The sequence below is a fragment of the Zingiber officinale genome, chromosome 10A (assembly GCF_018446385.1).
Source record: "Zingiber officinale cultivar Zhangliang chromosome 10A, Zo_v1.1, whole genome shotgun sequence".
NCBI lineage: Eukaryota > Viridiplantae > Streptophyta > Magnoliopsida > Zingiberales > Zingiberaceae > Zingiber > Zingiber officinale.
Genome location: NC_056004.1, coordinates 19,843,622 through 19,871,193, shown reverse-complemented (window position 1 = coordinate 19,871,193; position 27,572 = coordinate 19,843,622). Strand labels below are relative to the sequence as shown.

At 40.9% G+C, this 27,572-nt stretch overlaps 1 protein-coding gene and 1 pseudogene across 1 annotated transcript; one reads left to right on the top strand and one right to left on the bottom strand.

The window, feature by feature from the left end:
• Window positions 1–9,779: 9,779 nt before the first annotated feature.
• LOC122026492 (mitogen-activated protein kinase 4-like) lies at window positions 9,780–10,996 on the top strand. Its single transcript, XM_042585233.1, has 2 exons — window positions 9,780–10,208; window positions 10,316–10,996. The coding sequence occupies exons 1-2, from the start codon at window positions 9,780–9,782 to the stop codon at window positions 10,994–10,996; spliced, it is 1,110 nt and encodes a 369-aa protein (XP_042441167.1).
• A 994-nt stretch (window positions 10,997–11,990) lies between these two features.
• LOC122026491 overlaps window positions 11,991–27,572 on the bottom strand; it is a 43,030-nt pseudogene continuing 27,448 nt past the window's right edge.

Below are 27,572 nucleotides of genomic sequence, written 5' to 3'. Positions count from 1 at the left end.
TAGACTTGAGGGGGAGGCTTGTGATACGGTGCATGATCGTGGGGTCAGGGAGATGACGTGGTCGAAAGTCAAGCTCATGGGATGGTCAAAAGTCAAGCTTACGCGGAGATCAGAAGTCAAGCCCACATGGCGGTCAGAAGTCAGGCCTACGTGGTGGTCAAAAGTTTGGTCTACATGGAGGTCAAAAGTTCGGCCTACATGGAGTTCAAAGGGTCCGAGCACAAGATGGTCTGAGTCGGGCACATGTGGCGTTCCGAGGTTAGACCTACGTGTCGAGTACGAACTCGTAGGCAAGGATATAGGTCAGGACTTATAGCCTTGCGGCACAGGACACAGGAACCAAAACGTGCAGGTCAGGATGTGCAAGCCAAGGATATAGGTCAGGACTTATAGCTTTGCAATATAGGATACAGGAATCAAAACGTGCAGGTCAGGATGTGCAAACCAAGGATACAGGTCAGGACTTATAGCCTTGCGATACAGGATACAGGGATCAAAACGTGCAGGTCGGGATGTGCAAGCCAAGGATACAGGTCAGGACTTATAGCCTTGCGATACAGGATACAGGGATCAAAACGTGCAGGTTGGGATGTGTAAGCCAAGAATACACATTAGGACTTATAGCCTTGCGGCACAGGACACAGGAACCAAAACGTGCAGGTTGGGATGTGCAAGCCAAGGATACAGGTCAGGACTTATAGCCTTGCGATACAGGATACAAGGAGCAAAACGTGCAGGTCGGGATGTGCAAGCCAAGAATACAGGTCAGAACTTATAGCCTTGTGATACAGGATACAGGGATCAAAACGTGCAGGTCGGGATGTGTAAGCCAAGGATACAGGTCAGAACTTATACCCTTGCGGCATAGGACACATGAACCAAAACGTGCAGGTCGGGATGTGCAAGCTAAGGGTAAAGGTCATGACTTATAGCCTTGAGGCACAGGACACAGGAACCAAAACGTACAGGTCGGGATGTGTAAGCCAAGGATACAGGTCAAGATTTATAGCCTTGCGGCACAGAACACAGGGACTAAAATGTGCAGGTCGAGATGGGCTAGCTAAGGGGTACAAGTCGGGACAGACGGAATTGGACAGAGGCGTACGGGTCGGGACGCAGGATAAGTGGAACCAAACCAAGGCATACAGGTCACGATGCAAGGCAAGGCAGGTTAGAAGTTCACAAGACAGGACACGCACGACAGGGCTGGTGTACAGATCAGGATTTGTGGAGCAGCAAATGCAAGATAGGAAAAAATATAGGTCTACACCCCACAGAGCGAGGCTGGCAAGCATAGGGTGTTAGGATCCTCGGTCGTGGATAGAGAGGGGGGGTGTGAATAGCCGACTCCAAATTATCGTTTCTTCCTACAATATGAGTTAGCGCAGAGGAAATAAAAAAAAACAGAAACGAAAACGGAGAAGATCAAACCTCAAACACGACGATATAACGAGGTTCGGAGATGATACTCCTACTCCTCGGCGTGTCCGTAAGGTGGACAAATCCTATGAATCCGTCGGTGGATGAGACCCCGGAAAAACCGGCTAATAAAAACTCCTTCTGGGTGGAGAAACCTCGCCACAATTTCTTTTGCAACAGCAAGATCGGAGTGCAAGAAACCAAGGGCAATATGAATGTAAAAACACCCTACCAAGTTTTGCTTGCCTTCTCGTCGACTGGGGTCCGTTGATGAAGCAGCAACTTCACGGATGCCAACAGCAGCTGATCAGAGAACCAGCCGAGGGAAGCTCACACGAAGCTTCAGGAATGAAGAGCTCAGCAAAGCTCAGATCGCAGTCAAGAGTAGTAAGTCCCCCCCCCCCCCCCATTTTTTTTTTTGTAGAGGCCTTCAACCTCGATTTATAACCTGAACCTGCGAAGAAGACAAAGAAGACACAGAAATCTAGCCGTTGTGACTCAACGGCTAGGCCTGGACCGATCAGGCTATGGCCTGATCGGTCCAGGAAATCCCTGATCGATTTGTGGACCGATCAGCCTATAGGTGGATCGGTCTACAGACCGATCCCCCTTATTATTTTCTGAATCCCATCGCTTCCTGATCGGTCTACAGATCGATCAGATAACTTACAGTGAACTACTGTTTGGTTACTGATTGGTCACCAGACCGATCAGATATCCATAGTATCACTGGATCAGTCAACAGACCGATCCAATGCCTATGTAAGGTAGGTTTGGCGCTTCCCAGTCCTAAACCCTAAAGCCTTTCTAGTCTAGAGAACGAGCTACCGAGCCCTCTCTGACCTAGTCCGGAGAACGAGCTACCGAGCCCTCTCCGACTTCGTCCGGTCCAGAGAACAAGCTACCGAGCCCTCTCTGACCTAGTCCGGAGAACGAGCTACCGAGCCCTCTCCGACTTCGTCCGGTCCAGTGAACGAGCTACCGAGCCCTCTCTGACCTAGTCCGGAGAATGAGCTACCGAGCCCTCTCCGACTTCGTCCAGTCCAGTGAAGGAGCTCCCTAGCCCTCTTTGACCTCGTGTGCCAAGATTCCATGCTTGGACTTTTTCCCGTGCCAAGCTCTCTGCTTGGACTTTTCCGTGCCAAGTCTCCATACTTGGACTTTTCCTGTGCCAAGTCTCCATACTTGGACTTTTTCCCGTGCCAAGCTCCCTGCTTGGACTTTTCCATGCCAAGTCTCCATACTTGGACTTTTCCCGAATCAGGTCAACTCAAGTCGGGTCAACCAGGTCAACCTTGACCAAAGGTTGCACCCACAATCTCCCAAGTTTGTATTCTTGTCAAAACATCAAAATACAACTTTTCTATTCTCGTCAAACATCAAAATACAACTCTAGTCAAATCAACTCGAGTCGAGTCATCCAGGTCAACCTTGACCTAAGGTTGCACCAACATAGGGACCCAGTCCAGGGTTAACAGATCGGGGTAAGCATACACTACACGACAAACAAGCCAGAGAATCGTAACCTGTCAGGGAATAATCACTGCTTGTCATAGAATATGCTAACGGTCTGGTGCTCACCACCCGCTGATTCCTTCCTAGACCTATAGAAGGACACCATGTGTCATTCACCGCGAGACAAAACCTGACATCCGACATTCCCTGACACCCGTCAGACTCTAGAAGCATCCTTTGCAGTATAAAAGGGAAGCTTTGTCCCTTATGCAAGTACGCTCACTCGTCTTTTCACACTCGTCTTTCACTTTTCATGTTTTCTCTGTGCTTCTGGGGAAACAATACCTGACTTGAGAGTCGGAGGGCCTGACCCGGGGACTTTTTCCTTGGTTTCCGGTCTCTAATGACCCGTGGGCTCATCTGAGTGTGCACAGGGTCCTTACTTCCTCCTCTCCGTCATCACTCCCCCGCCATCCGCTCGTGTGAGCCCTTTCAGCGGGTGCCAGGACGACCAAGCTCCGCAACAACTTTCCGTCAACCCTGGCGACAGCGCAACCAACCTCTATCCGACTCAGCTTCCGGACAGGATCAATATATATAGATTGAAGGATCGTTGACAGTGAGAGAGAGGGTGGGGAATGAATCTCATCCTTTTTAAACTTTCATTTCTTTTATTAAAATATGAATTTACAGCGGAAATAAAAATAAAGATAAAGAAGATAAGAAATAAATCTTTTTTACTTGTTTCGGAACCTATGACAACTCCTACTCCAAGGCACATGATCCTTTATTATTTTTAATGGATAATTTACTATATGAATGATAACACAAGTACAAGTATAATGGAATTTAAATACAGTTATACTGACAACGAATGAAGTAACAAGAGGTGTAGGTTGTCGGTAAGCTTTTCTGTGTCGTAGGAGCAGAGCTTGCATGTGTAGCAGAATTAAGCACAATAACAAATGACTTGATCAAAGAAGTGATGAACAACTTGGATCCCGAGTCCTTCTTTTATAACCCTAGTTCAGTTGATGAAAAAATTATTCCGTCGATTGATCCTTTCTATCGACTGAATGATCTATTCGTCGACATACCTCTAATATTTCCTTGTGTGTTGTGATCCAATTTGTATAATACCGAAAATCAAGTTGTTACATTGACTGATACACTTGATCTGTCAATGGGACCTCTATCCTTCCTTGTTTACTTCAATCCAGTTCATCAGATCCTGTAAATCAAGTTATTCCATCGACTGAACGACCTAATCCGACAGCTAAACCTTGCTTTCCTTATATGCTCTGATTTGATCCGTTGGATCAGCCTTATTCGTCGACTGAACACTCTGTTCCGTCGACTAAACAATTTATGGATATGTCGATTGAACCTTGCTTTCTGTCAATGGAACACTTATAAAATCGAGTTAGAACATTTTATCCTGCAAAACAAGATTAGAACAAATACAGCATTTGCCTTGCAAAACAAGGTTAGAATAAATATATGCATAATAAAGATAGTTAAGACTATCTAGATCTCAACATAGAAATTTTCTGATTTCTTTAGTTGGATTAGCACTTAAGGTTTGTCCCTAATAAGACACGACCTCATTACACTCACTTTAGGAGCTTATCTCAACTCACTTGCTAAATATTTGGTCCTCTAAACCTGTTTGAACTTTCTCCACTCAGTGTCTAATTGTCGATCCATTAAAATTTTTCTTGTAATATTAAATTAGCATAACAATAATACTAATACAAAATAGTATTGGTAAAACTATGCTTAGGGTTTACCAAAATACGCTAGTCTGATCGACCGATTAAACTTGCTTGGAGTTCACTCCTCCAAAATATTCTCCTAGCTTCAGTCACTAGGGCTAAGTTTCACTCACTAGGACTTTCACTATTTGGCTTCACTTACCAGGACTTTCACCGCTTGGCTTCACTCACTAGTGCATAGTTTCACTCACTAGAACTTTCACCACCTGGTTTCACTCACTAGGGTCTAGTTTCACTCACTAGAACTTTCCACTCTCTAGCTTCACTCACTAGAGCCTTTCACTTTGTTTGAAGTTCACTCTTCTAAGACTTCTCATTACCCTTGTAGTCATTCGGTAGAGTACACACCTGACAAGGTCAACCTTGACCAAGTTGCATTAAACATATTATTAAACAAATATCAAAAATCTAAAGGTCGATTGCACCAATATAGATCTCTTAATGGGTTAGATGAGTGAGTCCAAAAACACGTATCCATTAACTCTCAATCCATACCATGGCACAATCCATACCATTAGCTATAAGTTTAGTTCAAGACCAAACTAAAACTCTTTTAATTAAAACTAAAGCAATTTAGTTTATAATTAAACTAAATACGGTCTAACTCATCTTCAAAAGATGTGGCTCATCCGCGCTTCTATTCTGACAAAATATATTCCATATTTACCCTTCGTCTAGTTCAACCAGAGTCAATCTCTCTTGATGTGAGAATCCATTACTTAAACTCGTTTTGAGTCCTTTAGATACACTTATAATGTGTGTGACCCAATATATTTCCGGTTATGTTGATTTCCCATAATTAATCATTAATTATGGATCGATCATGAGTCACATCAAGTAGTATATCATGATCTCCGATTGATCGAAAAATCAACGGTTTATTCCAAAACTACTTATGAACCTTTCAGCAGCTTTAGTGAGTCGTGTCTTATTCTTTTCACTAGTCTTATACCTACTTGGTTTAGGATATGGTCTATATGTGTTAAGCCCCAAGGGTATACTTGTTTGCCAAAATGGATGATACCCCTAGTGATAATATAGGAAATAATCGATATCAAACTAATTAAAACCGATACAAATACCAATGTGATATAAAATCCCTAAACGCATAAAATCTTATGTGTATATGTATGCATGAAGATGTAAACATACTAACTAAAAAAGATAAACCAACACTCAAACATTCGATATAGAAAGAAAATTGTAAATACAAACAGTGAAAAATAACCCAAATAATTTGAATAGAATTCTGAACTCGAGTGGGGCTGGCAGCCAAGACCTCTAAGCAACACGACATATCTTATACATGCTAACTTAGAAATAAAAGAAAAAGCAAGGGGTAGTAAATACAAAATACTCAGTAAGTATAAGACAAATAGTGCATGATACTACTAGTGTAAGGGCATCAAAGGAAATAGTATATGTTGTCTACTCAATAAACGATAATAAATAATCATACACTGAGATCAAAGAAATTAAAGAAGTCAAAGCAGGAACTACCCACTAAGCTGATCAACCAAGTATAACTAATAATTCAAGAGTGCATATAGTACATCCAACCCTGCACGAACAAATACATAACCGACATATAGCAAGTATATAACAAGCACCGACTGCAGGAGAAACGTTCTGCCACGGATAGTCCCATAGTAGTCAGGGTAAGTAAATAATCACTATTTGCGGGCGAACTCGCTACCATGTAAAATCTCATGGACAGACAGGGTATATACGTAGCTATCTAGCTACACACTGTATGCGAACTTGCTACCACGAATATCTTGTCGACAGTCGTTTGTATCATGATCGTTGATGACTTTCTCAGCCATGAATGTGAGATAATGGTCGACAGGATATAATAATGTAATGATAAACATAATTGAATAATCACATCCAATATGACACTTTATAACCACACTTCAATCTAACCTCACTAGTATATAGACATGAGCCTAAATAACAACAAAAGTCTAGTAGGATATTCGATATCCTATATTACAGTATGATCTTACTAATTTATAGGCATGAGCTAAAGAACAAATAAAGGTCTAGTAGGATACTCGATATCCTACACTACGGTACGATCTTACTAATGTATAGGCTTGAGCTTAAATAGCAAACAAGTGTCTAGTAGGATACTCGATATCCTACGTTATGATATTGGTATAAGACACAAGTATAAATAGCAATAAGTAGCATGAATAACAAACGGAACTACATGGATATCAAATAGATTAAAATATAAGATTAAACAATAAAAGATTAAGTTCAAAAAGAAACATATATAGAATAGATACACAATCAATATAAATAACAAAATCATACACAAAGATCAAAGATACTATATAAGTTAAAGCATAAACTATCTACCTTAATAGTTATTTGTCCTATCTTCGTCTGCATCAAACTTAAATCCTACAAGTATCATAAACAAATCTCAAACTAAGTACCAGAGTAATTCTAGTAATAAAGTCAAAGTGGTTTACCAACTTGTTTATTAACTCATTATTAATCCACTTAATTAATTGATTTACTAATTAATTCATATTAATAAATCAATATTAATCAAAATGTTTTCTAATTAGTCAATTACCAACCTTTATATCAATTAATTAACCAATATAATAGTACACCAATTAATTCTGATTAATTAATTATTAACCTATTAATTCGGATTAATATAAATTACTTATTCAGTTATTAAACCAATTAATTAATTAAACATTAACAGCATAGCTAAGTAATTACTTACTAACTAATTAAGTATATTGAGTAATAACCTGAATTTATCTATTAATCAATCCATCTCTTAATTTAATCTAGCAATAAATTAATCTATTGGTTAATCATTAATTAGTCCAGACTACTCAAATTAAATCACTCGTCACATATGTAATTAATCACTATTAATTACATAACGTTACTTAATCATCAAGCTAACGAGTGAATAAATTCATAATCAATTATTTACTTAATCCCATTAATTAAATCTGCTAATAATTTTATTGGGCAATTAATCAATCTATACTTGTTAATAACCAACTGATTCATTAATTAATCCACTACTAATTAATTATCAACCCTTAAACATGTTCTAAAACTAATTATCAGATTAATTGCCTATCATGAAACTAATTAATCAAATGCACGATTATTTTAATTACCTTAATAATCGTGACAGCGGCGAGGCCACTGGTCGGTGGCGACGAAAACAAAGGGAAGAGAGCCCACGCGAATGAGTAGGGACGGTTACAGCGTGAGCACGCGAGGACAACAGGAGCGTCTGCTCACGATGGCTTGTAGGGATTTCTAGCGTCTCCAGCGGAGGCGGAGGCCAACGCGATGACCGAATAGCAGCACAATGCATCCCTGCTCTTCGTGTGGGCAAAGAGTTGCGCCGATGATCAGGTGTACATGATCAACATCACCAGCACCAACCCAACATAGAAAAACGACCAAGGATTAGTTGAACGTTTATAGATAGTGATCCGACGGTAACGTTGGGGGTAGTCAGGTCGTTTGTTTGGATGGCAGATCTGAGACCGACTACAATAGGCCTTCTCGATCTACTTTAAGGTCAGCTTTGCACCTTCTTTGTCAGAAGGTAGGCACAGAACGACGTAGTGGTCAGTGACCTCATCATAAGACTAAGGGAGGAGGGAGGGTGGAGGCAGCGGCGACGTCGTGGTGGGGCGCGGAGAATTGGCCGGTGGGTCGGCGGTGGGGAGCGATGGCCGAGGTGAGGCGGGGTCTCGAAAGAACGGAGACAATCGTGTTGGCTCGGTGGAGCTCCGCGGTGTGGGGAGCTCATATTCGTAGATGGTTTACCATGGCGAAATTTCAAACCTTGAGAAAATGTTAAAAGTGTAGAGGGAAAAGTGGTTTAACTTATTCAAATTTATTATTTCAATATTATAAATTTTGTTTAGTGACTTATCACGAAGTAAATGTGATTCAAAATTAAAATTGAAATCATGTTTTTTTAACATATGAAGTTTAAAATGATATTTAATGTGTCAATTTTATTATAAAATTAATTATCATATTACTTTATAATTAATAAAAGTCCATATCAATAAAATTCATATATATTAATTTTTTATTATTCAATTGTAAATTTAGCATTGATTCTCATTACGAGTTATTCATCCATAATATAGGGTTATAAATATTTTTTTATTAAAAATAATTAAAATTTTATAGTTTAAATTTGCATTATAAATATAGAAAAAATTAGAGTAATTAAATGAATTTGAATCTCTACTAATATATAGCTTATAAAGAATATTTAATTTACAATCATTACCAAAGGAAAGGCGCGCCGTAATTTTAAACCTTAAATCCTACATTAAAGTAAATAATAATAAATTTTTAATCAAACTAAATTTAACTGAACCAAATCAATAAATAAACTTAATTATTTAATTAAGTATTTCATATAAAAATGATGACCCTAAAAACTCATTTGAAAAAATTCATTTTATAATCTCCTAAATTTATCTATGTAATTTTTTTAAAAAAAAATTTAAAAAAATTTAAAAGTACAAAAAAAAAGTTAATAAAAAAATTATAAAATTTAAAAAATGTCGCGGTCACTGAAAGTGGAGTTCGGAAACGAAGCCTATTTAAACACATGCAATCGAATCCATTCGACTCCATCGCCGCCGCCGCCGCCGTTCCACTTGTCTTCCTGCCCACGGTCGGACCATCCCGACGACTCGCAGCCGCCGTAACCAGTAAGTCGACTACTCTCCTTGCCATGAGACAGATGTGTGTGCGTTACTAGTTAAAGAAACATGCGATTTGAGCGTTTCAATCGTATTCTTGATCCTCCCCATCATCGATCATGTTTCTTGTTCCGTTCTTTGGAAAGGCATATGTAAAAAGAGATCCAGAGAACGCAACGAATGTTAAAAAGAAAAGAATAATCCAGTTCTTGGATCATCACGTGTTCTTGTTCTGTTATTTCTTGGTGTTCTTGGTATATATTCTTGAAAACCCTAGTCGTTCGACTTTAATTATATCTATGACTTGAATTAAAGTCGTTCGACTTTAATTATATATATTCTTGAAAACCCTAATCTCTGACTTAATTTCTGCTAATATTTTGTTGTTTTAATTGGATTACAGGCCATGGCTATGCTTTCAAATAATCTCCCCGCCGATTTCGGGAACAAAGAAGAAATGAGATCTTACACCATCTCAAACACACTTTTCGAGATCGATGCCAAGTATGCGCCTATGAAGCTCCTTGGAGAAGGCGCTTATGGCGTCGTTTGCTCATCCATCAACCGCGAAACAAGCGAGAAAGTCGCCATTAAGAAAATAAGGAATGTCTTCGAAGATCGCATCGATGCGCTGAGGACTCTTCGGGAGATGAAGCTTTTGGGGAAAATCAAGCACGAAAACGTCATTGAGATGAAGGATATCATGCTGCCTTCCACCAAGAGATCATTCGTCGACGTTTATCTTGTCTTTGAGCTCATGGATACTGATCTGGAGCGAATCATCAGATCACCTCAGCCACTTTCCGACGAACAGTGTCAATGCTTCATTTTTCAGGTATGAATTATATAACAACGAAATTAAAGTAGAAGAATCACATTCAATATTAATTACATGCATGTTGCCTAAGGTACAATGAATTTAATTATTATTTGTGCATGCAGTTGCTTCGAGGACTGAAGTATCTCCACTCGGCGAACGTAATTCACAGGGACTTGAAGCCAGGGAACCTTCTGGTCAACAGTGATTGTGAACTTAAGATTGGCGATTTCGGACTGGCTCGCACTAAAAGTCCGAGGGGTGAAGGAATGAACGGCTACGTCGTCACGCGTTGGTATCGTGCGCCGGAGTTGCTCGTTTGCTCTGATAGCTACGACGCTGCCATTGATATGTGGTCAGTTGGATGCATCTTCGCTGCGATACTCGGGCGCAAACCTCTCTTTCCGGGCACTGACAGTGCCCACCAGCTCGAGCTCATTCTCAACACTCTCGGCGTTAACCATGATGCTGATGATTTCGACTTCGTCACTTACCAGCCAATTCGAGACTACATCGACTCGCTCCCGGATAGTCCAGGCGTTCCCTTCGCCAGTATGTTCCCCGATGCCAATCCACTGGCCGTCGACTTGCTGAAGAAGCTGCTCGTTTTTAATCCGGCAAAGAGAATCAATGCTACGGAGGCATTAAAGCACCCTTATATGGCTCAGTTGTATGACCCTCTGCTCGACCCCGCTGCCAAGGGCCCCATTGATCTTGGCTTCGATGATGATCTCGGGGAAGACAAGATCAGAGAGATGATATGGGAGGAGACGCTCTGCTATCGCCCGGGAAAAGCTGCTCTCTGACTCTGACCGTTTGCATGTCTTGACAGAAGGGAAGACTTTGAGGCTAGCTGTTTTATGTATGTATTTAGCACACAGCTGTGCCACAACGTAGTTTTTGTGGCTACCTTTTTTCTTTCCTTTTCTTTTGACATGAATTTGTTGAACAATTGTAAAAAGAGATTGTCGAATACAAGAACATTTTATTTACTGACATGAAGGGAAAGGACATTTTGAACAAGCTTTTAATCCTTAGACTCTAGAACGAAAGGTTGACATGGCCCCTTTGACGGTCAACTCAACACTAGGTTGAAAGGAAAAGAACGAAAGGTAAGCGAGTGCTGGTGCGTGTGAGAGACAGAGAGAGCTCTCACCCTTGTCGATGTTCACCTACTCTTTTATACTAGTGAGGCGCGTGGGCCACCACATCAACCGAGACCAATAGAATCGACGGAGTTATGTCAGTGCCACGGGCAACAACGTCGATAGTAGTACCTCTAACATAGTCCGACAGTTCGCCATGAGTCCCATCTACCTCTAATAGAGGATCTTCCCATAATCTGACCTGTTACATCGATCGATATTCTCAATTAGAGATATTCCCAAAATGAGTGCACAACTAAAATCCTGTGTAATCTCACATCTCTGAAGTCCTATGTAATTTGTTCAAGAATATTCTCGATTAGGGATTTTTCTCAAAGTGATTGCATTGCTGAAGTCTTATGTAATTTATTACAAGATGTTCTTAATCAATATTGTTCCCAAAGTGAGTACATCTCTAAAGTCCTATGTAATTCTAGAGTCTAATGTAATCCTTGAGGTGTATCTTTCTGCATGGATAGTATGACTGATGGGTAATATATGTCATTCCCCAAGTATATCGATGTCCTCCCCCCTACACACACTTAGGCTCTGTTTACTTGGAAGAGTAGAAAACAAAATTAAGAAAAAATTTTAACGGTGGAAAAATTTCCGCCGTTTACTTCATTAATACAAGAACATTTTGAACAAGCTTTTAATCCTTACAAAAAGCTTGAAATCTTGAATGCAAGTGCCGAACGGCAAGCAGTTGGGCGTTCTTAATTAGATGAGCCTCAGTTCATATTCTCCCGCCATTGTGATGTATCTCACCCAAGGTAGAGCTTGGTATCCACTCTTCTCGATAATTTTAAGGTAACGAACCTAAACAATCGATGACAATGATGCATTAACCGTAGGTTAACATAATCCAATAAAGTTATTGTGAAGGAGAAAAGTACCTGCATACCAGACACGAGAAATATGGGATCTCAAACTTCACACGTATGGGAGCTTTTTTCTCTGGAGTCGCCTCCTCCGCGGTGATACTGGGAAGACTAAATTCTGCCCTACACATGTATTCCTAAGTACAGAGGAGAATACCAGTGTGGTCATGAAAACATGTACATGAACTTCACAGTAATTAGAGGCATCATTAACTTTATCCAGAAAAAAAAAATTGCGTCAAACCTTGCCACCAGGAAAAGATTTTACTTTCCAGACCAATGCATCATTTTCTGGAGCATATGAAGCAGAACCCATGGATGTCCGAATGTTGGGATTGGTGGCATCTGAAGGCACAGGCAACTCAATTTCCACATTTGTGGCAGTGCTGTATGGCAAGGTAGTGGTGATCGAAATTTCTCAAAAATGAACACGATGAACTCTCATATGTAAAATGCAGAATAGAAGGTGTGATCATCTATATGATAATTCACAAAGGTCAGTGAGCCAGCACCTTCTTCCTTGAACTGACTTCTTGCCTTAATTGTGATCTTTACGCGGCTTCTTGAGTGCCTCTCAACTTGAGCCTCCACCCACAGTGGAGGTTTTACCTGAATGATGTGGGCAACGCCTATACAGATAAAATAAATAATCTATAATACAGGGAAGCCTAAACATTCACAATTTTCTTTCCGAGTAACAGAAACAATTCACCATAACCTGAGTGCTGAGTCTGTATGTCATTAGGTCAAAAGACCCACCCATCAGGTGGTATGAAGGATATTGTCCTGTCATTCTCAAATTGTGCCAATCGCACATACCTTAAATGATAGTATAAAATCCTCAAACAAATAATTTCTATACAATCATAATTACAATCGAATGTTTAAAAATTAAGAGAAGGAAAAAATTAATTATATTATTGAATCTAAAATTGATTTATAGAAATACAGAGTATAAGGTCTTATATAGTTAAGTTAAGAAATCTTATAAAAAAAAGTCTAAATTACCCTAAAAGCTATAAACAAATAAATATATAATCTAACATCTCCCTCAAACTCACGATGTTATAGCTAGAAACATTGAGAGTTTGTTAGATAAAAAATGAAAACATGAAGCAGAATGTGCCTTGATAAACATATCAACAATCTGTAGCTTTGAAGGAACAAAAGACAATGTAATGGTGTCAATCTGAAAATGGTGACGAGTAATATGATAATCAATTTCAAAATATTTTGTCCGCTCATGAAAAACTGAATTGTGTATAATTTGAATAACACTCTGATTATCACAATAGAACAGAGTAGGTTGATGAAAAGAGACACTCATATCCGCAAGCAAGCAACGCAACCAAACTATCTCATAAGTAGTTGAGGTCATGGCACGATACTCAACTTCTGTGGAAGATCTAGAAATAACATCTTGCTTTTTACTCTTCCAAGAAATGAGGGAATCACCAAGAAAAATACAGAAGTCAGTGATAGATTTGCGATCTGTAGGATCATCAGCCTAATACGCATCAAAGTATGCACGCATCTCAAGAGATGAAGTAGAAGGAAATAAAAGGCTTTGAAATTGAGTGCCCCAAAGATATCCGAGAATACGAAGAACAACAACCCAATGAACTGTAGTTCGTGTAGCGACAAATTAACTACCACATGAACAACATACGTAATATCTGGACGAGTCACAGTGAGATAAACCAAGCTTCCAACAATAGTTCTGTACAAACTAGGATCCGACAAAGGTGATCCATTAGATAGAGAATATCGAATATTAGTCTCAATAGGAGTATTAACTGTAGATGCAGCGGAGGCCGGCAAGAGGGGGGTGAATTGCCTGCAAATAAAAATTATACCCTCCTCGTGCTTTCAACTCAACTAGTGCAATAGTAAATAAAATGATAAAGCAATAAAGAAATAAGAAGACAGGAATTTAACTTGGTTACAACCAAGAGAGTTGTTAATCTAGGGCAGTAAGAAGAGCGCAGTAGAAAAATCTCCTTTGCTGAAGGCGGAGAAGCCTTTTACACACTAACGGCTCAGAACTATTACTAGAAAGTTATTACAGAGTTGAATGAATAATCGATATAGAATTCCTAACTCCAGGGGCCTTTAAATAACCTCTGGAAATCTGATCTCAAGGGTCCAGGGCGCCTCCAACAGGGGTCCAAGGCGCCTCCATCGAGTGGGTGGATAAAACATTATCCAAAAGCTCAACGTTCAATTCTGCCGGGTCCGAGGCGCCTTCAACAGGGGTTGAAGGCGCCCTCAAGCTGGAGGCGCCTCCAAGTTGGCTGGCAGCTTTTCCAGCTTGGTTGCTTCTTTGCTTCGTCTTCCGAAGTCTCGTTCTTTTGGGTGATTTCGGCCAACCGAAATAGGGCTCACCCGAACCCAATTTCTGGCCTTCTCCTCGAGCAGGCTTCCATTCGGCTTCTCGTCCCTCGAACGCCGCGCACATTTTTCTCGTCCACCGGAGTACTCTTCCGCAGCTGTCTCGTCCTTCGGACGCACCGAGCCCGTCGGGTCCCTTCCTGTGTCGTCCTTCTCGCTAGCTGCGTCTTCCGCTCGACTTCCTGCGCTCCTAAGCTCCTGCATACTCAGACATAGGGATCAAACACAAAGCAGGACCTAGCTAACCAACTTGGTTGATCACATCAAAACACCCACGGGGACCAACAATCTCCCCCTTTTTGATGTGCATTAACCCAAGTTCAAGTTAGGGTAAAAATAGATAGAAAAGTAATTTTAAAAGAAAATCACTAAACTAACATGTTAAACATCAGTTTACAATAAATAAAATTGCAACTACTAAATTAAGAGTTAACCAGAATTTTTTAAAAATATTTTAATAAAAAAAATTCTCTCCCCCTAAACTTGTACTTCTCTCTTCCCCTTTGATCACAGCAAAAACGGGGTAACAGAGAAAAACTTTTAGCAAAAAATTTTTAAGTTAGATAAGTTCCTAATTTAAGATGAAATTTTTGAAAAAAATTTAAGTAAAATTTCTAAGTGACAAAAGAATTCTAACTAAAATGATTTGTTTGAATTTTTCAAAATAATTTCTAAGTCAAAAAATTGATTTTTTTTTTTAAAAACTTAAGTAAAATTTTCAAGGAAATGTTAAAAACTTTTCAAAGCATTTTTTAATTCTAATTTGAATGCTTTTATCAGGAAGTTAATTAAATATTTTTATTTCGATATTTCGGCTTCCAGGTCGTGGCGAGGCACTAGGCCTTCTTGGTTATTGGAGCAACAACCACTTCCTTAGACAAAGCTTCCATAAAGAAACTCAAAGTTTAATTTTCTCACTGTAAGCTTTTAATTAAATAAATTAATTTAGCACAGATTTCAGAATCCAATAGAGGTTCCTTCCTACAGGGTTATTCAAAAATTTAGAGGGTACATAGTTCTTGGACACTCTTCTAAGTTGACCCTGATGTTTTCTAATGTACCAATTCAATTTTCCATAAATTCTAACTTTTGATTTTGGAAATCTATTTAGGCATGCATCATTATCTTTCAATTTCTTAATTTCAACTTTTAATTTTTCATTTTCTAATTTTAGATTATCATATATTTCTAGTGGACATGCTTTTGCTAAGTTTAATTTCAATTCAGCATTTTCTTTTTCTAATTTGAATAAATCTCTAGAAAGACATTTAATAAATTGAAAGGACTGAGTCGGGGTTAGGTTACGTACCTTACTTACCTGACTCGGTGATTCTCCCCCTTCATCGTCGCTTTCTTCTTCTGATGATCCTCCCCCTTAATCTATGCTCATCTCTGAACTTGAGTCATCTTCAGGAAGATGGTTGGCTGCCAGTGCTAATCCGGAGAAGACTTCGATGTCTGATTCGGAAGAAGACGAATCTGACCAGGTGACCTTCAGATTCTTGTGCTTGGAGGATTCTGGTTTCTTGCACTTTGACTTTTCCTTCTCTTTCCCCTTTTTCTTCAAGTCTGAGCAGTCATCTTTGATGTGCCCTTCTTCGTTGCAGTTGTAGCAACGGACCGTCCTTTTTCTTTGCTGATGCCTCTTTGTCTGCGATCTAAATTTATTAGATTTAAAAAATTTATTGAAGCGTCTTACTAGTAGTGTCGCTTCGAATTCGTCGACCGAGGCTTCGGAGTCAAAATCGTTTATTCTTGCCTTTAAGGCAATGTTCTGACTAGTCTTTTCTACTCCATTGGGTTCTGCAACTCGAGATTCGTGAAGTTCAAAAGTAGAAAACAGTTGTTCTAGAGTACTTACCTCGAAGTCCTTAGAGATGTAGTACGTATCTACTAAGGAGGCCCACTCTGGAGTTCTAGGGAAGGCGTTGAGCGCGTACCGGATCGAGTCCAGGTTCTTTACTTCTTCTCCAAGGTTGCTTAATTGCGTGATCAGCTCTTTAATCCTTGCTTGGAGTTGCGCTACCTTTTCGCCTTGGTTCATCCGGAGGTTCGTCAACTGGGTCCGGAGGATGTCGCGCTGGAGGTACCTTCATGAAGCTCCAGGAATTTTCCAGAGATCTTTCGCGGAGTCGTAGCTTCCGATCCGATTTACCTCCTGAGGTGGCAGAACGTTGAGCAGGTGGAACTCAGCCTTTCCGTTGGCGACAAAATCGCCTTGCTCCTTTTTGCTCCACGTGTTTTCTTCTTTATCTTTCGGCGCTGCATATCCATATTTCATAATTAAAAGTATATCAAATTCAATTTTAAAAAATACCTCCATTTTTCGCTTCCATGTGGAGAAATCTCCTTCGAACTTTGGAGGATGAATATTTGCTCCGGCCATCGTCTTGATCGTTGTGCTTCAGTCGGCGGTTAGTCCTTCTGAGGTAACCTGGCTCTGATACTAATTGTAGATGCAGCGGAGGCCGGCAAGAGGGGGGTGAATTGCCAGCAAATAAAAATTATACCCTCCTCGTTCTTTCAACTCAACTAGTGCAATAGTAAATAAAATGATAAAGCAATAAAGAAATAACAAGATAGGAATTTAACCTGGTTACAACTAAGAGGGTTGTTAATCCAGGGCAGTAAGAAGAGCGTATTAGAAAAATCTCCTTTGCTGAAGGCGGAGAAGCCTTTTACACACTAACGGCTCAGAACTATTGCTAGGAAGTTGTTACAGAGTTGAATGAATAATCGATATAGAATTCCTAACTCCAGGGGCCTTTAAATAACCTCTGGAAATCTGATCTCAAGGGTCCAGGGCGCCTCCAACAGGGGTCCAAGGCGCCTCCATCGAGTGGGTGGATAAAACATTATCCAAAAGCTTAACGTTCAATTCTGCCGGGTCCGAGGCGCCTTCAACAGGGGTTGAAGGCACCCTCAAGATGGAGGCGCCTCCAAGCTGGCTGGCAGCTTTTTTAGCTTGGTTGCTTCTTTGCTTCGTCTTCCGAAGTCTCGTTCCTTTGGGTGATTCCGGCCAACCGAAATAGGGCTCACCCGAACCCAATTTCCGGCCTTCTCCTCGAGCAGGCTTTCGTCCGGCTTCTTATCCCTCGAACGCCGCGCACGTTCTTCTCGTCCACCGGAGTACTCTTCCGCAGCTGTCTCGTCCTTCGGACGCACCGAGCCCGTCGGCTCCCTTCCCGTGCCGTCCTTCTCGCTAGCTGCGTCTTTCGCTCGACTTCCTGTGCTCCTAAGCTCCTGCACACTCAGACACAGGGATCAAACATAAAGCAGGACCTAACCAACTTGGTTGATCACATCAAAACACCCACGGGGACCAACATTAACAACTCTATTATCAGTAAGACAAGTACGCTCAAACAGATCAGATATATACTTTGACTAAGATAAAAGATAACCTTTCGGGGAATAAGCAACCTCAATGCCCAGAAAGTAGCGTAGTATACCCAAGTCTTTCATAGCAAAACAATGAGCCAACTCAGACTTCAAGGAAATAATTCCATCAGAATCATCACCAGTAATAATCATGCCATCAACATATAATGATAAAAGAATATGACCTGCACTCATACATCTGACAAACAATGTTGAATCATGATTACTAGGATGAAAACCAAACAAAATAATAACTATAGAGAACTTCTCAAACCAAGCACGAGGTGCTTGTTTGAGACCATAAAACGCTTTACGAAGCCTGCAAACTTCACCAGGTTGGTATGAAATACCAGGAGGAGGTGTCATATAAACTTCTTCATGAAGATCACCATTTAGAAATGCATTCTTGACATCCATCTAAGATATTCTCCATCGACAAACAGAAGCAACAACAATCAGAGTACGAACAGTCATTATTTTTGTAATAGGAGCAAATATTTCCTCATAATCCATGTCATACTACTGAGAATAACAAGACGAGCTTTGTATCATTCGATAGATCCATCAGATTTAGTTTTGATTTTATATACCCAATGAGAACCAATAGTATATTTCCCTGGTGGCAATGGAACCAAATCTCATGTATAACTCTGATGCAAAGTAGTTAGTTCCTTAGCCATAGCACTCTACCAAAGTGGATTACAAACAACTTCTCTATAGGATACGGGCTCAGAAAGACAATGAATAGATGCAATAAATGAAGCAAAAGAATGAGAATAACAACAGTAAGCAAAATCTAGCAGTTTAGTAGACTTACGAACACGAGTGGATTGACAACGGTTGAGAGAAGGATCATCCGCAACCTCAGGAGATGATTGGGTAGTGGCAGAAGGAGGAGTATGTGGAGCGGATATCTCAGGAACCAAAGTACCAGATTCAGTTGAGCTACCTGATAGATCGATTTAGAGTGATAGAGGGGGGAGGGGGGGGGGGTGAATATTGCGTCTTTTTAAAACTTTTCTTTATCTTTTAAATCAAAGTCGTGCAAAACGGAAAGTAAAAGGTGTAGGTCCCTTTGGAGGCCGGCAAGAGGGGAGGGGTGAATTGCCCTACAAAATAAAACCAAAAACCTTTCTCGGATTTCAACTAATTAATAGATACTTGTAATTTAAAAGAAATAGAGACTGAATAAAAACAATTAAACTGAACACAAAGGATTTACTTGGTTTGCAATCAGGAGATTGCTAATCCAAGGAATGTAAGCGCACTATGATGATCTCCTCTGGGCGGAGTAGCCTCTTTACAACGTTGACAGCACAAATGAAAATGAGAGCACAGAGAAAGTGAATTACAAGTTTGATGATCTGATTAATTGATTTGCTTCTGGACCAAGGCTATATTTATAGCCTTGGTCGGGGCGCCTGGAAGGGTTCCGGGCGCCCTGGGGGGATAAAACTTTATCCCCCAACGTTCAGATCGAGTTTGACTCGATCTGGTCAAAAGCCACATTCCGGGCGCCCCGGATGGTTCCGGGCGCCCCGGACCCCAAAAGTCAACTCTGGTTGACTTTTTCCGTCCGGTCGCTCTGCTTCGGTTCAGCTCGTCTCGGTCCGGATCTTCTGTTCCGGCTCCACTAGCTTGGGTGATCTTGGCCATCCGGAATAGGGCTCACCCGAACCCATGTTCCGGCCTTCTCCTCGAGCAGCCTTCCTTCCCGGTTTCTCGTCCCTCGAACGCCGCGCACGTTCTTCTCGTCCACCGGTGTACTCTTCCGCGGACACCTCGTCCCTCGGACGCACCGAGCCCGTCGGCTCTTTCCCGTGCCGTCCTTCTCGCTAGCCGCGTCTTCCGCTCGACTTCCTGTGTTCCTAAGTTCCTGCACACTTAGACACAAGGGTTAAACAACGCAGGACCTAACTTAACTTGGTTTGATCACATCAAAACACCTCGGGGTTCCAACAATCTCCCCCTTTTTGATGTGAGCAACCCAGGTTAAGCTAGGGAAAAACAGATGCAATAAAAACAATTTATTTGTAATAGGGGTAATAAAAACAAGTTAAGATATTTCATAAAAAGTTTATCTACCTCCCCCTAGACTTAACATACTTCTCCCCCTTTGATCACATTAAAAATAGGGATTCTTTAAACAAGTCTAAGGTAAAAAAAATTTAAGTGAATTTTCATAAAACTTTCTAAGACAATGTTTCACAAGAGAATATTTAGTTTAAAAAATCTAAGTCAATATTCAGAATATCTTTTATTTAGTTTCATAAAAGATTTCTAAGACAATTTTCAAAGGAAAATGTCTAAGCCAATATTCATAGAAAAATTTATAAGTTAATTTAAAAAAATATCTAAGTCAATAATTTTCAGAAATTTTCTAAGTCAATTAAAATTTTTTTTTTTTTAAAATTAATTTTAAATATTTTCTAACACAAATTGAATAACTCTTTTAAAGCATTAGGTAAGTTAAATTAATGCTTTTTCAGTTAGTCAATTAAACTTTTCATTTCGATACTTGGCTTCCAGGTCGTGGCGAGGCACTAGGCCTTCTTGGTTATTGGAGCAACAACCACTTCCTTAGACAAAGCCTTATAATGAAATTAGTCGTTTAATTTCCTTGCTGAAAATGCTAAGTCTAATTTTAAATTAAACAGGTTTTTGGAACCCAGTAGAGGTTCCTACCTACAGGGTTAACCAAGTATTTCCTAGGTACATAGATTTTTGATATATTTCTAATTTGACTTTGATGAAATCTATAGTACCAATTTAAACCTCTATAATTTCTAAAAGTAGAAATATTTGAACTTTTATATTTTTTCAATCTTTCTATTTCTTCTTTTAGTTTTTCATTTTCAATTTTCAATCTATCAAAATCCTCTGTAAGACATTATTTTGCTAAAATTCCTTTTGTTTCCAAAATTTTATTTTTTAATTTGGCATTTTCTTTTTCTAATTTATACATGGATTTAGTCATTGCCTTAATGCCAGAGTAAAGTTGATCAGGGGGTAAGAGGCATACCTCACTTACCATGTCAGACTTAAAGCCTGAATCTCCCCCTGCTTCGCTGCCTTCATCCGAGGTCGCTCCCTCTTCATCGTTGCTCGATTCTGATATACTTTGTCCATCGTAGCTTGCCATCAGTGCTATCCCGGCGTATTCTTGAGCTTCTGATTCAGATGAAGAAGTGTCATCCCAAGTTGCTTTTAGGTTGTGTTTCTTGGGAGACTTCCTTTTGTCCTTTTTGAGTTCTGGGCAGTCTTCTCTTATGTGTCCCTCCTTCTGACACTGGTAGCATCGCACCTTTCTTCCTCCTTTTTGATTCTTTTTATTCTGCATTTTAAATTTATTAGACCTAAAGAATTTTTTAAAATTTCTTACCATGTGCGCTTCTTGATCGTCTTCGGAGTCTGACTCGAGTTCATCCTTCTGAGTTGTGTTCAGCGCTATAGTCTGGGTTGTATCCTTTGTCGTTCCTGCACATCTAGTTTCGTGTAATTCAAGAGTGGAAAAACATTCCTCTAATGTACTTACCTCCAGGTCCTTTGAGATGTAGTAGGCGTCGATTATTGACGTCCACTCTGGAGTTCTGGGAAAGGCGTTGAGTGCGTAGCGTAAGGCGTCCCGATTTGTTACCTTTTCACCGAGGTTCTCGAGACCAGTAACTAGTTCTTTTACCTTTGCATGTAGACCGGCTACTTTCTCACCTTTCTCCAAGCGGATGTTCATTAGTTTGTTTCGGAGGATGTCCCTTCTAGCGAGCTTCGCTTCGGATGTGCCTTCGTGGAGTTCTAGAAACTTATTCCAAAGTTCTTTAGCTGATGAGTAGCTTCCGATGCGGTTTACTTCTTGAGGCGGTAATACGCTTAGCAGGTGATGTTCCGCACGGCTGTTTGCTACGAACTCATTCTGCTCTTTTTTTGTCCAATTGCTTTCTTCTTTTTCTTCACCGTTCTGATTTGTTGGAGCTACAAAACCGTATTTCATAATGAAATAAATTTCAATCTCGGTTTTTAGAAATACCTCCATACGACGCTTCCAGTCTGTGAAGTTCCCCTCGAATTTTGGTGGAACGATGCTTGGTCCGGCCATCTTTCTTGCTTCGATCGGCGGTTAGTCCTCCTGAAGCGTCCTTGCTCTGATACCACTTGTAGGTCCCTTTGGAGGCCGGCAAGAGGGGAGGGGTGAATTGCCCTACAAAATAAAACCAAAAACCTTTCTCGGATTTCAACTAATTAATAGATACTTGTAATTTAAAAGAAACAGAGACTGAATAAAAACAATTAAACTGAACACAAAGGATTTACTTGGTTTGCAATCAGGAGATTGCTAATCCAAGGAATGTAAGCGCACTATGATGATCTCCTCTGGGCGGAGTAGCCTCTTTACAACGTTGACAGCACAAATGAAAATGAGAGCACAGAGAAAGTGAATTACAAGTTTGATGATCTGATTAATTGATTTGCTTCTGGACCAAGGCTATATTTATAGCCTTGGTCGGGGCGCCTGGAAGGGTTCCGGGCGCCCTGGGGGGATAAAACTTTATCCCCCAACGTTCAGATCGAGTTTGACTCGATCTGGTCAAAAACATCATTCCGGGCGCCCCGGATGGTTCCGGGCGCCCCGGACCCCAAAAGTCAACTCTGGTTGACTTTTTCCGTCCGGTCGCTCTGCTTCGGTTCAGCTCGTCTCGGTCCGGATCTTCTGTTCCGGCTCCACTAGCTTGGGTGATCTTGGCCATCCGGAATAGGGCTCACCCGAACCCATGTTCCGGCCTTCTCCTCGAGCAGCCTTCCTTCCCGGTTTCTCGTCCCTCGAACGCCGCGCACGTTCTTCTCGTCCACCGGTGTACTCTTCCGCGGACACCTCGTCCCTCGGACGCACCGAGCCCGTCGTCTCTTTCCCGTGCCGTCCTTCTCGCTAGCCGCGTCTTCCGCTCGACTTCCTGTGTTCCTAAGTTCCTGCACACTTAGACACAAGGGTTAAACAACGCAGGACCTAACTTAACTTGGTTTGATCACATCAAAACACCTCGGGGTTCCAACAAAAGGGAGACAGATTGTTTACTTCGTTCGGAGCCTAGCTCGTCTCCTACTCGAAGGCCCGTGGTCCTTGACCACACCGATGGGCAAAGCACTAAAACCCTTCTTTCCGAAATCCTTTGGAAAGAAGCAGATCATTTAGATACAAAGATATAAGATAGTAACAACCCTACTATCTTATATGAATTTAAGTGCAATACAAAATATACCGACAGTAGTAAATTGTTGGGTTTTTCGAGCCGCGAAAATCGCTTTTTCGCGTCGCGGAAACCCCAAAACCCCCGCCACATAGATCCGTGCGAAGAAGAAATAAAACAAAAATACGAGTACGAGTTTCTAATCTAGATCTACACTAGATTTACAAAGAGGAAACCTTTTATACCTTCGATGCGTGCCCTTTTTCACATCCCGCTCGTCCAAGGAGATGTCGGATCTCAAGTTGTCAAAGTAGACAACTCTTTAGAAGTATCCACACAAACTAATTAGGTGGAGAAGAACAAACAATAGGTGTGTTAGCACCTAGATAGTGTTCGGCCAAGAGAGGAGAGGGAGAGCAAGGAGAGAGCTTGAGGAAGAAGAAGATGTAAATGACACTTTGTAAAATACCGAAAATAGGCGAATATTAATAAGGGAATTTTCCGGAATTTTTGAAAAATTTTCAGAGCTCGTATGGACGAGTTAACGGGGATGAAAACGGGGTCCGGAAAAGCCTGTTTAGGCTACCCCGTTTTAAAGAGGAAATGTTTGATTTTCTTTCTTTTTCTTTTATTCTTTTTCTTATTTTCCTTCGCCGTTTTCCTTCATTTTCCTTCCCGTGTACCGCGCGCCCGACGCGATTTCTCCGAGCCCTAACCGCCGGCCGCGGCGGTTTTCCTCCCTCCCTCGTGCTTAAGCCGTGAGCAAGGGGAGAAGCCGACGCCGACTCCGTGCCCTAATCACTGCCACCGACGCCTTCTTCCTCTCCTCTGTTGTCGCCTCTCGCCGTGGAGGACTCGGATCGCCGCCCCCTTTCGTCAGCAAGCTTTGGCCGGAAGAGGGAGTACCGAGCCCTCTCCTGATCTGCCCTAGTTCTACCCCACCGCAGCCACCTAGCCTCATTATGCTGCCTCCCCTTTTCTGGTACCCGAGCCCTCTTCCAGCGGTGCCCTAGCCCTGCTCCGCCGACCACTTCTGAGCGAGAATCCTGATTTCCTCTTCCTCACGATCTTCTCCACAGTTTGATCGTACTGGTGCAGCCGGATCATGCTCCCATCACTAGATCTAGACGCTGGCCGTGTGGTTGACGCCATTGTTGTTGTCTCCAACTGATCACTGTTGGCAACAACAAGACACTACCAGAGAGAAAGGGGGCCGGGTTAGGTAAGGCAAATTTGGGTATTTGGATTTTTGATTAGAATGTTTGTGCTGAATTTGTGGGGCTGATCACTGTGGTACTGTTATTATTTTGTCCAGCAGTTGTTTACCTTGAATTGCAGTAGCCGGCAGTCCTATTCTGGCAGCAACAAACCGTGTGTGGATCAACAATCAAGGAATTGGATTTAGGTAAGGTTTAGGGTTTTTATCTTCGTGTAGATTGATTAGGTTTATGTTGGGAATTGGTAGATTGGATTAGCTTTAAATTTTTAATCTAATGTTATGATTAGGGTTAAAGGAAATTAACCCTAGTTAATTGTTGGATTTAATTTAGGAAGGTCGAGATTATGGTTTAGGGTTTTTCCCTAAATTGTTCTTAAGGATTTTTATTTAGCTATTCGTTTAATTTGTAGCTAAATAAAAATGTATGTTTGATATCACAGGACTTTGACGCGAGACGAGTATCTCGGAGTCAGATTTGGATCATTTTATCGGAGGCGGGTATTTTTGACTTTATGTCTTTGATATGCATAGTAGTGAATTTAACAAGTAGCAATAATTATGTTCTCTTGTTTGTTTCGGTTAATCACTACCCGATACCTGTTACATGATTGGTTGATTGCTTGTTTTGCATCTCATGTATTTCTTACCTGTTGATACATGCTTATAGGGGTAGTGATACACCATGCTTCACCATGTTCAGAACCTAGGTTTTATACCTTCAGTGTACCTTTGATTTGATTCATTGACCCATGGTGCACTTTTATATATATATGGATTAGTTCAGGATATTTTGTGGTTAGTGCCATGCGACATTTGCATGATTGCATGCTGTGCGATAGTCCGCTCCATTATTGTTGAGCACATCGCCAGTTACATGGATCTGCACACACCACCACTCATGGATTAGTGGTCGATTCAGGCAGTGTGTGTTGCAGCAGGGACTTTGTTTGGCTCCGTTGGTCCGCTCATGGGTAGCGTGATGCAACGTGTTAGCCTGCAGGGATTCCTCCCCGTCATCGTGTACCGGGAGTTGAGAGCATTGCGCTCCCCCATTTATGATTTGGGGTAGGAGGATAGGTGTACTCCGACATCATCTCGTCCACTCGGTCACTCATCAGGAGTAGTGACGACAGAGTGCACGGTTGTCACAGCCCTACCCACTCGGCCTCACTATTGTGTGTGAGATGATCGACTGGCGTCAGGGGTGACCAGGACGCATCATTGGCATCATATGCATGATGCATTTATTGCTTGTGTTTGTGCTTGCTGCATTTATATGCTGTATATTATTTGGACGCCTATGTTTGACATGCATACAGGATTTCTATGCCACTCGGACTGTTTGTCCTTATATCCAGGTCCTGGTTAGTACAGTTTTTCTCCTGTTTACTTCAGTTGTATTTAATCCTTTTATATCAGGAGATTGTACGCATGATTAGTGCTAGATGTTATTTCCCTACTTTGCATATCAGTTGTACCTGCTGAGTGTTGGACTCACCCCGCCTCCATTGTTGTTATTTTTTAGGTTGATGCTGTCAGGAGAGAGTTCCAGTTGCTAGTCCCTGCAGACCTCGAGGATATTATTGGTCTTTTGGTTTTCTTACATAGACTATGCTAAATTTGTTTTGTTTGATGGTATGGATATGGTATGGATTTTGTGATGTCGATGGATTTGGTTTGATTTTGCTTTTACTACATGCCTGCCTAGACGGCAGAAGAGGTAAATTGATCTTATCGTCGGATTTGTGTTTTATGAGTATAGTGGAGTAGGGTTGTTTTCGAGTCATGGTATTACTGATTTGTTTATTTCTTATTAAATTGCGTGCAATGCCTGTGTGTTGTATTTTATTATCGTTGTTATTCCAGCCGCATGTGGCTGAGGTATATGGATATGTAGAAAGTTTCAGATTGTCCGTCGTACAGGGGAGATGCTGTCGAAATTTCTTCGGACAGGGACTCCTCCGGGGCGTGACACACTTGAATGAAAAAAATGAATTCATTCCCTTCACAAAAGTGGTCGACCACTTTCACAAAAGTGTAACCCCTATTTTGCATTAAGTGTGGTCATTAAAGAGATTTGTAACCTCCATGAGATGACACACACATGTGATAAACATGATGATGTGGCACCTCATCATTGGCCACTTAATGCCAAGTCACAAATGATGTGGCATAAAGTCAAGTCAAACTTGACTCTTCCTCTTTCTCTCAAGTCAAATCAAACTTGACTTAATCTCTCTCATGGTTGATCTAATCCAACCATTTAATTCAAGCCAATTTAATATAATGAATCTAATTCATTTAATTAAATTGATTCAATGAGTCATAATCTAAATTAGACTCATTGAACACATGAATCAACTTGAGTCCAACTCAATTAGCCAAATTAGGATTACACTTAATCTAATTTGATTCATCATATGAATCTAATCCTCTTGGTTCATCATATGAACCTAATCTCCATCTAATTATCCTTAGTGTGTGACCCTATAGGTTCTTGTAACGTTGGCAATGCCCCTAAACCCATTTAGGAGCATAAGTAATGAGCGGTATCTAGCAACACAACATTACTACCCAAGTTACAAGAATGTTGAGATCCAACATCACCTTGTGACTACTAATTGTGACTCCTTACAATATATGACAAGTGTCCTTCTATCCTCGATATCTAGATTGATCAATGTGAGGTATAGACCGTGTTATCCTCTGATCAATCTAAATCTTGATCTCCAAGTAGACTCACTAAATCAAATGACCTCAATATCTCATATTGACTCATTTGGGCATGACCATGCACTTCATGGTCTCACTCTATCAAGAATATCAATGTCGCTCCCGTCATATAGGAGGGATAGATCTCATCTACATCACTCACATCCCTCTGCATAATTCGTTACATACCCAGTAATCGTCTTTATAGTCCACCCAATTACGGGTGACGTTTGACGAAACCAAAGTACATAACTCCTTATGTAGGAATCCATGGTGACTTCAGGTCCAAGGACTAGTAGTCATACTAATAGCCACATGAGAAAGTATATGACACTCATATAACGATCCACGATACTTTCTCATGGCGGGTCATTCAGTATACATTCTCCAATGCATACCCATGTGTCAACTTGATATCTCTATATCCATGACTTGTGAGATCAAGTCATCGAGTTGACCTACATACTAGTCTT

Bases quoted from the DNA above. Each gene is read 5' to 3' on its own strand.
- LOC122026492 (XM_042585233.1), top strand. From the start codon at position 9,780: ATGGCTATGCTTTCAAATAATCTCCCCGCCGATTTCGGGAACAAAGAA. The intron at 10,209-10,315 runs GTATGAATTATA...TTGTGCATGCAG, and splicing joins GTCAATGCTTCATTTTTCAG to TTGCTTCGAGGACTGAAGTA.